The 12,065-nt window shown below is 30.3% G+C and overlaps 1 protein-coding gene across 3 annotated transcripts in view; it reads right to left on the bottom strand.

Moving 5' to 3' along the window:
* The window catches only part of LOC142322157 (focadhesin), a 93,416-nt gene that overhangs the window by 64,384 nt on the left and 16,967 nt on the right, over positions 1-12,065 (bottom strand). For all 3 annotated transcript variants that reach the window (XM_075360904.1, XM_075360905.1, XM_075360906.1), the window contains exons 5-7: positions 10,251-10,451; positions 4,605-4,773; positions 1,707-1,989 (exon numbers count right to left, since the gene is read on the bottom strand). In XM_075360904.1, the coding sequence (XP_075217019.1) occupies positions 1,707-1,989; positions 4,605-4,773; positions 10,251-10,451 (653 nt within the window). The remainder of the gene's footprint in view (positions 1-1,706; positions 1,990-4,604; positions 4,774-10,250; positions 10,452-12,065) is intronic.

The following is a 12,065-nucleotide window of genomic DNA, read 5'->3' on the forward strand; positions in this document are numbered from 1 at the left end:
TTCTAAGGAAGAGGAGGATATTCCTTTAGAATTAGAGGAATTAGTCTGGAGATTTGAGAGACTTGCTAAAGGTAAAAAAAATATGGACAAGAATGTCAAGAGGAGTATTCATGAAGTGGAGGCAGACTGCACGCAGTATTGCCGTCAAGACTGGAGGGGAATAGTCAGGAATTCTGCATTCTGCATTGATGAGAGATCGACATCAGAAGTTGCCACCCAAACGATGGTTGCCACTGGCTGTCTGATTGCAGAAGCATTAGATAATGGGTGCCTGTTTCACAGGTGGCAGAATTGATCAAGAGAAACTGGCTGAAAAAGGTATACATATGTTGGAGTACCAGATAGAGGTGACAGAGCCATTAATATGATTGTGATCATCAGTATGCATAAGATGAAGGGCAGGGTGCTGCAGACGCTAGCCACCAGGCACCTGTAGATAGCATGGCTCTAAAGCCTGGCATTAAAGCAGGGACTACGATTTACAACCACAGTCAAGGCGGGGCTGATTGGTAGCAGTGGTGGTGAGGATCTGCTGATCACCAATATCTTCCATGAGGCCTACATGAATTCAGATGATGGCGCCAACTTGGGGCAGATTCTGGTTGATGTGTTTGAAAAGATTAGTGGTGGTAATGTAGGGCTGCTGCAGATAGAAGTTTATGGTCAGGACACAACCATGTATGTACGGAAATTACTGGAGTGTGAGGGGAGGAGGACTGGATGCAGGTATCACCTTACTGTGCCTATAGGTTGACTTCCTCCTGCACAGATTGGCAGTGAGCCAGCATCCCAGACAGTAAGACATAGACAATAATGTCAAGTCGGGGTCAGTATCGAACTGGTCTCATTGCAGATTGCAAGTTAGGGTACACCACTGTATGTTTTGATTAAACATTGGTTTAGTTATTTCTACTATTAACTTCATTTCACTTATGTAATAATAAAAAAGAATATATAAAAAACACATAAACAAGGAGAAAGACACCAAAAAATCCTTTACTTTAAGTTCTTTACCAGACCATAACAATATGATGACTGTGATTGAAACAAATTATATAACATGTATATGTTAAATCATATACAGAATTTAACTGAAATAAACTAAGTAAAATAATATTGAATATGTATACTGTAAAAATCAAAATAAGGCATTAACAGATGTTACACATCAAAATCATAGTTTTATTAATGCATATTAATAAAATGTATGTATTAATAAAAGTTGTACACACAGTTTCTTCTTTGTTGGCTTCTAAGTAGAGTACAATTTACCAAATCACCTCTTCACCAAGTACAAACCATAACTAACGAAACAAGGAAACCAGGCAGAATAAATTCATTCTTTTGGAAGTTGTAAAATTTTCCTTGCTATTAAATTAATAATTAGCCTATCCCATTAATGTTTAGATGAAATTAAAAGTTAAGTTATTATTTACTATTTTTCTATTTAAATAAAAAGATTTCCAAAGAAAAAACCAAGTTTCCTAATTATTGAGGTCAGAAATACATAATTGTAAATTTCTGACTTCAATCATTTGGAAACTTCGTTATTCAAATCTTATTACTATACATAAATCTTATTACAATTATAAATCATAAAATAATCATAAATTATAATCATATATTATTAAATCAAAAATCGTATTACAATTATTACAGCAATTACATTATCTATCAAACAATAAAATACATATACTAATACGCACAAAAATCAAGAAGTTGATGAAGAAAAACAGCAGGACATATGGTGACAGACTGAGACAACATGATGAGAACAACTGTATGTGCCAAACTATCAGGTGAGTTAAGAAGGACCTTCAGATAACTAAGTATGGATGATGGATCGTAACAAAATTGTAATGCATCATGGACAAGTGATGTAACCAATGGAATCAGTGCATTTTCCAAATTCTTATCAGCTTTTGTTGTTTGACATAAAACGGATACATCACTAAATATTTCCAAAGGATCTCTACTCTCACAGTCAAACTGTAAACAACAGAATTTTTCCTTTTTACAAAAAGGAAACTTTCAAAAAAACTGTCTTAGTGTCTATATAAAATTAACTTAAAAAACTACAATAATAAAGTTAAACTTGCAAACAGTATACAGAATTAAATAATTACTTTATTCTGTACCTCAAAATATACAATAAATCTTTAAATAATTCGATCAGAAAATATCTCCAGTTTGGTGGTATCTGTAGTTGAGAGGGGATCTGAAAAAAGAATTTTATTACATTTCTAATCAATGAAAAGTTTTAAATCGCCTTAATCACACTATACTACATTCTAAAAATAGATTATACAATAAGTTAACAAACAGGCAGTATGGGATGAAAATCACTGGAAAATTGTTTAATTATCAGTGTTCCATATGAATAACAAACTTCAGTCGTATTACTTTAAAATAATAACAAAAAACTATATATTGTATATCACAATTTTTACCAGCAATTGGTATCCGACATAAATTAAAACATAACAAAAAATATTGCACAGAAAACATTTATTAATAAAAACTGAAAATAAGCATTATAAATATTTTTTTTAAATTAGTTTTTTTAATTTTAGTTTTTATAAACTGACAATTATTTTCCATAAGAAACTTGCTTTTGCTACAGTTTTTAACAAATGAAATTGTTTTTTAAAAAAAGCTTGTACCAGCTCAGAACTGGATCCTTTTTCTTTTTTTATAGCATCTCCTTTATAATTAAACATTCTGAATCACTTCAGTAAACAATATATCATGAATCTCTGTAACCATAAATTCAAATGCAGAAAGCTGCTCATCACTATTTTCATTACTTTTCACAAAGTGTTGGATATAACATTTTAAAACACTTTCACTCTTTTATGTACATAGATTACCGATGGTAACTAACCTGCCGGCTTTTAATTTTCAACTTTGTTCGTAAATTAACATATTTACATATTAACACTATTTAAGTTAAACAAACAATTGTGATAAATATATATATATATAATTCAGCAAACTATACTATTCTTCATCTTTGTAAATAAAGAGCAGGGACTATTTCCACATTACTAAGAATATGAGGAATAGGAGTATTATAACAGATAATGCAATTGTTTGATTATAGTACAACGTTTACAATTCTATAAAGAACAAGTTTTCTCATCCTCATCAGACTAACCATGGAGTACTTTATAAGAAATTCTAATTCAAGGCTCTAGTGACTGAAAAACTTCATCTGTTTACTTTTCCATAATTGGGATGTGTCTGTTAATAAATATTTCACTGTATATTCTACGCAAAGTTTAAATTCAAGTAAGTAATTATAAAGTGAAAAACATGTTTTGTTTTATGGCTGGACAAGGTATAAAAGTTTTATAGAAACAAAATAGATAATGAATGATGTAGACATTTTTATCAAAAAAAAAATCATTTTCACGTTCTAAAAGAAAATTATATATTATTTCAAACAATGCCAGAGCATTTCATATAATCATCAGTAATTTGGTAAAATTAAACATTTTTTCTCATACTCCTGTTTCTTTTTTTAACCTTGAATAAAATTGTTTAATTGGTTTTAATAAAATTATTTTACCCTGCTATTTAATTATTTATTTTTATTAAAATATTTTATTATTTAAGTACATTTAAAATACTAAGTTTTGTGATTTTTTGAAAGAATAGCCTCAGGAAGTTAATAAATTCCTTTAGCAGTTAAAACTAAATTATTATTTAAGCAGTAAAAGATTAACGAAAATTTGCAAAATAATATCTGTACTTTTCAATAAATAAATAATATTTATACTGTCCCTATGATTAAATAAATACACATAGATTATTAATTTGTATTTTTATTTTAGCAGCCGTAACCAATATATGTTCCTATAGCAGCTACAACTGTAAATTTTTTTGTTAATTTATTTAACACAAATCCATTTTACAATTTCTCCACTGCATTTAAAACATAAAAATCTTTTCTTTTTTTTATAACCCTTATTCTTTAATATTTCTTGAAAAAAGATTAACCAAAAATTTTCACCTACTTCCTAGAAAATTACAACTTTGTTTATTTAGAATGATGGCTGTATATTTGTATTTTTGTTAAATGTTAAGCTATTTTTTTAATTAATCATCACCACTTAATGATTTTTTCTTAAAAATTAATTTTGCCCAGATGGGGGTAAAATTAATTTACCCATACTCAATGGAAGCCCCAAAATTAAAAAAATTAATTTTTCATTTTTCAAGATCACAAAACAATACCCCACACCACAGTTCAACTTTCATTAAGTCCTCCAAAAATATAGGAATAAATATTTTTACAAAAAAAATGTGAAAAAAGTATTCATAATTTTGGTTATTGTTTTCCAATAAAAATAAATCATTTTATCATAAAATTACAAATAGAGTTTAAAAAAATTTAATTGAAAATGCATTACGTAACTTGACTGGTATAGCCAGTAAAGTTATGCAATTCATTGCCAGCTTTCTTTAGAATATTTAATTAAAATTATTGTTAATTTAAGTTTTTTTTTTGGTATTGACTTTACACTAGAAAAAAATTTAACAGTAACTCCATTTTTAATCATAATAAAACAAAATGTCAACCAAATAAAAAGTTAACTTACGTATTTTGATGACAAAATTTGAAAAATAAATTCTTTCTCTGAATCAACTCCTTTTTCAATTAATAATTTCCAAATCTGATGTCTACATGTTTCTGAGAATATATTAGCAGATTCCATTAAAAAAAACTTAAATAATGGTTTAAGAAGTTCTATCGCATGATCAGATACACTATAAACAGTTAAAATAAGTACAATTATTATGTATTTATTATCCTACTTAACTTATGCACTATAACAATTTAGTTAATTTTCAGTTCAGGAGTAAAAAATAATCGCGCATCATTTTGTAAACACATACAGCATCATTCATGATCTAGTTTACCATTTCAATATCACACACTAACTGTATTCAACCATCATCCATGAAACATTAAAAAACAGATTTGTATTTCCCAGACCTTTTTGAAACATTTCCATATAACTTTGTAGCCCTACATATTAATTACTAAAACTTTAATGTGATTTAAAAATATCTTTCAATGTGTATGTTAAATCAAAAATTGTTTTTAAATAAAGTAATTTTAATCAATATTAAAAACATTTTTAATAAAAAAAAAAAATGCTATTATTATTATCTTTTATGACCGCATAGGATCACTTTAGTTAGTCCTGATCAAAGTCTTTTCGATGGAACTATTTGAACCCTGCAGTCCTTCCAGTACTTTTTCATATGTTCTGACCTTTATGCCCTTTCTAATGTTGAAAATGTTTGTGTTTCAAGTTTTTTCTTGAGAGTGTGAAACAAGTGTTTTGTTCTTGATTCTCTTGTTTAATTTTATTTTATCTATAGTGTCTTCTGGTGTAAGGCCAGTTTCCTTCAGATCCTCTCTTATTTCTCTGATCCATCTGCATCCTGTCTTGGTGTTTTTCTAGTCTGTTTCAGAAGTCTTGAATCTTGCATCTTGATGATATGTCCAAAGATACCTGTCTTCTCTTATGCAAGTATCAGTGATGGGTTCTAACTCTTTATACATGACTCTGTTGAGCACAATCCACCAATGCCTGTCTCTCTGGTATTTTTATTGACACAAGTTCTTCCAATTCTTCTTTTGATTTTCCGGAGTCCGTCTGTCTTTGATTTGTTTATTCAGGTGGAAGAGTGTTTCTGCTGCATATGAGGCTTCTGGTTTCATAACTTTGTTGCAGTGTCTTATTTTCATGTTTACCGATAGGTATTTTTCATTATAAGTGAACCAGGTTAATTTTTGAGCTTTAGCTAGTTTGTTTCTTCTTATTTAGATCAAGATTTTCTCATTTAGGGTGTTTGTTATTATTTCTCTGAGGTATTTAAATTGGGTTACTATTTTGATTTTATCACAGTTTATGTTAACTTCTTAAAAACATGTTGGTTTTTGGGATACAATTTCTGTCTTTTTGAATGATATTTTGAGGTAAATTTTATTTGCAATGTTTTGAAGTTCTAATATCTGAGATTTAGCTTTGTCAATGTCGTTTGTTAGCAGTATTAAGTCAATGGCAAAACCAAGAAAGTTAGTTTTGATTTTTTGGTCTATTTTTCTTTTTGGGGGCATTTTTTCAGCTATTCCCTCATTACCATTTCTAGAACGCAGCTGATTAACAGCAGTGAGAGCCCATTGCCTTGGCAAAGTACTGTTTTGATCTCAAGTGGTCCAGAGAGCTCGTCTCTGAATTTTACTTTTGACATAGTGTTTGTGAGGGTTGGTTTTATTATGTTTATTAATTTGTATGTAGTCTTAGAATTTTTAGTAGGGATTCTCTGTGAATGTAATTATAAGAGCTTTCTTGAGATCTAAGAATGGGTCTGGGGTCTGGACAGCTCCTCCAAGGTCTTAAACTTTCCTGGTATTCTTCCAATTCTTTATCGAGTTGTGAACTGATCCTGTTGAAAATGATTCTTGAAAGAATTATGTATATAGTGTTTAGGAGTGAGAATTCCCTGTAATTGTTAGGGTCTGTTTTGTACCCTTTTACTTTCCTCTCAAGTGCTACATTACAGATATAGCTTTGGAAGAGAAAGTACTCCAGTAGAGTAATTCCAATCTAATATGGACATTCACCGGATCTTTACATTTTGACATATAAGAACCCAAAAACTAGATGAAAATTTTTTGGATATTCGTTTGTCCATGTGTGTTCGGAGTAACACCCTAAATCACCTTATATCTCCAGAATTATTCGACAGATTTTGATCAAACTTAGTCAGGTTGCTTCTATGTATGGGGCATTGATGCCATTAAATTTTCAACTTAAAATGTCAAGGGGTGAAGCTGTAGAGCAAAGTCACCCTCAGTAACTCAAGATTTCGCCTAATTAAGGTCTAATTTTTCTTAGGCACAGCTGTTAACAATTAAAAAATTAAAATATTTCAAAAAAACGTTTTTGCAAATTGCATCCCCACCCCAAAAACTGCTCTAAATAAATTAGTGGCTAACTAAGTATATATAGTTCGTCAATGGCGTATAGCGGCTGTAGGTGTGTGCTATATTGTAATGTCACAGGAGAGCGGTAGAATTATATGTGATTAATATTTAAAGTTGTCACTAGTACCGCCACACCCATATGAATGAATAACGGTATGCACGCATGCTTTAGTTAGAATCATATAATTAAATAAACAAAATATATTATATTTAAATAAAATGATAAATATTTTAAATTAAGTTGTGTGTATATGATTGTGGGGAAGCCATCCATCAGAAAAAAGCTGTGTGATAGGAAAGTCCTACAACTATGTTAGTCAGCTTTTTTTGTGTAGCGGATGGATGAGGGATGTCATCCAGTGTTCTGGTAGTTCTATGATCTAGATTTTGACAAGCCTTTTTTTGTGGTTTTTGTGTTATCATCAACCAGGTAAAAATAATAACAAAAGGCTCCTTCTCAGATATTAAACTACTAATAAAGTAGGATTAAAACTAAGATAATAATAGAAATAAAATTGAAATAACGAAAGAAACACAACAACTAGGATAATAATGTAACACCAATAACAAATTAATATCAAAATTTACGATGGGTTAAATCTTACTAAGATATTAATTTTTCTTAGAAATAAAAATACCCGGTCTGGTACATTTTTATTTCCTAGGGCACGCCATATGTCTCTCAGCAATCAAATTTGCAATATAAGGCCGCATAACATACACAAGTCTACAAGGATATGGTGTACAGTCAAGCAGCAGTCACATCAGATACACAGTGGTGCGCTCTCCGCTGACATCAGCTATCCATGAGTAGCTCCTGTATGTCTAATCGCAATTGGCACAGGACCACTTCCTCTCAGCGAATATTTCTGCATGAAGAGTCTCATGGTAACACTGTATCTTTGTGTCAGAGTTTATTATCCACTGTAGCGGTCCAGTCACCTTGCCAATTTCTTCAAAGCGTATGTTTAATGCTCCAACGATTGTATTATGTATTTTGATGATAATAGGATGTCTGGAATACAAATCCTCGAAAGCTTGGAGAGCACTATATGAATCACTGCAAATATGAATGTGACAATATTTTGATTAAATGATATTGAAGCCCAAATTGATGGCATCCATCAATAATTGTAGACAGTTGTAATACCAGATAGACCAAACACATAAGTTCTATCATTTACAACTAAATTGCATCCAATGGTATTCATACTGCTTCGACTCATCTATGTATACTACTGTGACTGGGTTTGTCTCTGACAGAAAGTGGTAAAATATCTGCTAGAAGATGAAGTTAATTTTTTATTATATACAGTAAGGTCATAATTAAAATTAATGAGGATGGGGTTATGTGCAAGGATATGTTGGGAAAATAGAAGTGGGTCAAAATGTAAAACGTACAATAAACGTCACCTACGGACACCCATTGGTGCTGCATTACGTGGATGGTCCAGCAGAATGCATTCTGTTGGAAATGAGGATTTGCGAGAAATGTTTTAAGAATCGGGTGATTTGGTTGTCATTTAAGACAGGCAGACCCATGCTTGCGACAGGACTTGATCTAAAAGCAACAGTGGCAAGATGAAGAAAAGAGTGGTGTATAGCATCCAGCATCTAAAGCACAGTATGACGTGCTAAAAAGTAGATGATACAACCATAATCTAAATGGGATTGGACAAAAGAATAATAAAAACGTAACATACATGATTGGTCAGCTCCCCACTTGGTGTTGCTAAGGACTAGTAGCATATCTAGAATTTATAACCATCTTGCCTTTAACACTGTTTAAAGTGTGACCTATGTTAAGACGACTGTCAAAAAGTAAACCTACAAATTTAACGTCAAGAGAGATAGCAATTGGCTCTCCATTGGACAGGACTTGTGGAGTGAAGTGGTCTCGTAGACAAGAAAAGACTGCACATTTTGTTTTCTCCAGTGAGAATATGAAACTGGTGACTTAGGATCAAGTAACAAGGTGAGATATAATATTCTGTAGTAATGTCTCAGCTGTGGCTGTTGAACAATTCGTGATTTTGTAGCAAAATCATCAACAAATAGAGAACATGAAACAGGTGGTTACACACATTTAGTAATACTTTTGATGGCTAAAGTTAACAAGGTAGCACTTAATACACTTCCTTGAAACACTCCATTCTCCAAGATGACGCAGAATCTCCAAATTCTTTTCATGAAGCAACAGAAAAAATTTCAGAACATGTTCTGAAATTTAAGGTATTAAGATGAAAATAAAGTAAAATGTTCATCTAAACATGACCAGAAAAATTGAATAAAACAATTCCAGAACCGAATTTCTAGTAATTATTTGAAAATTATAACACAACATTTTAGGTTTGTACAAAGTTATTGTATGCCAAAGATCAAATAACACTTTATTTATTAGAAAAAGTTGATGTAAACTTGGGTATAACAAATATTACAATGATTTCTTGATGTGATCTGGAGACATAAATCTTCCTTTAAAAAATACAAAACGGCAGACAGAAAGAAAACAGAGAGGAAATAGCAATTTTTTCATAGAATATTTTTTTATTCATTTTAATTCTAGAATTCAAAAATAAATAGCCAGTTGCTCTTTTTTGTGATACCTGTAAATGTAATATTTAGCAGCTATACAAATAAATAATTACATATTATGACAATAATTAAGCCACTGATTGCAGTTGATGAACATTAAGAACACTTTCTTTCAAGAATACTCTCATCCTCAGCATAATTAATTACATAATGAATTAAATCATATTTAACATTAGTTCAATAAAATTAAAAATATCAACTGGACTGACTTTATTAAAATCTATTACTTGATTGAGTCTTGAGACACTTGAATCTGTACCATCTGTTTATTTAGCAGAGAAAATCCTTTTTCAAATTCATTAATACAAGAATTTTCTAAAATTTATACATACATATATCTCAAATTCTGGATATTCTGTTTATATCAACCAAAAATTAATTTTATATTTATTGTAATTAGATTATTTTGTTTAATTATTTTTTCTTTGTCTCTTATCATATAAGTATGCTGTTTTAATTTTACTTTCAAAAAACCTACAGTTCTCATTTTTACGAAAATTTTCTTTTTTGTTTTTTTTTTCCTTTTCTAAAATTGAGGTATGTATAAAATTTTATGGCATCTTAAACACAAATTAAGTGTATAAAAATAAATTATTAATTATAAATAGCAAAAAATAAATGATTAGTTATAAATAGCAGTTTAACTCACAGTTTATTATGATGATAACAAATAGATGCCATCCGGTTAAAAATGTCCCTCCAAGAATTTGGATTCTGAATAAGAAGTTTACAAAGAGGATGCATTTTCCATGATGGTAGAGGATTTTTAAACTTATGTCCTCCTTGTAACTGAGCTATTAAGTCCAGTACTAATAGATTCAAAACTGCAGATGAGATTCCACTAACTTTTCTGAAATAAAATAAAAACTATCACCAATATCAATTTATGTCACACCTCAAAGATTTTATTTATTTTCTCAAGCAGTAACCAATTTCTCAAGCGGCAATTTTGTAACAGAAATATGTATATATACATTAAATCTTAAAAATCATTATTGGAAAATTAACAAATCATAATTTTCTACAAAATATAGAACATTTAAGATCAATTACAATCTTTTTAATTTATTTATTATTCTATAGATATACTTTAGAGTAAAAACTCAGTAATAAAAATAGTTTGTCTTAATTTTGTTTTTTTTTTAATTATTTAAGATAATTCTGAAAAGAATAAGTTTTTTATCTTTTCAATGATGCTAGTTTATTTTTACCTAAAAAGGATAGAATATAAAAATTCAAAACATATTAACACTTCATTGAAAGTAACACATCCAAAACATGCAGTTGATACAAGTTGTTTAACAGGAAAATTCATATTCTTTTAATTGATCATACAGACTAAAATTTTTTAAATAACTAATTTCAGTCACCACATTAAGACCCAACAAAGCTACATAACAAGGATAAAAGCAACAGAATCAGCCATTAGTAAACAAGTCTGCCAAGTGTTTCCACGACAATCTGCAGTCAAATTTTAAATAATGTTTTTTAAACATGGCCCATTGGTATGATTATGTAACAATAATAATTTATAAAAACCACTTACCAACCACTTTTCATATGTGTTCAAGTACTTTCGGATACCAAATCCATATTCAGGAACTCAAAAAACTTTCATATTATTCTTAAAATAAAAAACTAAAACTCATTCATTGTATGCAAGTTGTTATATAAAATGTACAACAATGGTCGTTACATTTTAAAAAATTATATCAACTTAGCGTCAGTCACAATAAAAGTTTCCATCATTATGGTAAAAGTGAAAGCAAATGGTGTGTTCAACGCATTCTATAATTATAGTTCAATACTTGCCTATATAACATATCATTGTCAAATCTTGTTTGTTCATTCATTAATTTTATTTATTAATTTTTTTCAGTGCTCACTCTGGGCACTGAAATAGTGTGTTTTCTACCGTATTGCAAACACCATAATACATGAAACTGATGATTCTCCTGCCAATCCTGAGCAAATAAACTTCAAAGTTCCCATGGCCCGATAACAGGTTGCGTCGTGTAAAAACTCAGCTCGCCATGACCTCTACTATACCATGCGGTCAAATCGGGTATAAACCATCTACCATCTAGTCCAAGCTGCCTTCTCACCCATGTACCATTGCACCCCCCCCCCCCCCAATTGGTCACAATTATGCTCAACTTCTTCGCCATGGTGAAGAAAATGTATCAGTTTCAGGAACACGAATTCATCTATTTTTGACCTCCTCTGAAATTTATGATCTGCTAAGGATAATTCTAATCCACATAGTTTGAAAATTATGCTGAACAAAATCAGAATTAATAATATTGTGTAGATTATGTCCTGCAGATCCGGTGAAGTCCTAAACCCAGAATGTGAGGATATTATAGAGAGAAGTCTGTCCAATACTAATGGAAGAATATTCATTGTAACCCAAAAGGTCTTTTCAAACTTTCTGATCACAACTTATAGAGTAAATCATTAATTA

The sequence above is a fragment of the Lycorma delicatula genome, chromosome 3, assembly GCF_047948215.1.
Source record: "Lycorma delicatula isolate Av1 chromosome 3, ASM4794821v1, whole genome shotgun sequence".
NCBI classification, from domain to species: domain Eukaryota; kingdom Metazoa; phylum Arthropoda; class Insecta; order Hemiptera; family Fulgoridae; genus Lycorma; species Lycorma delicatula.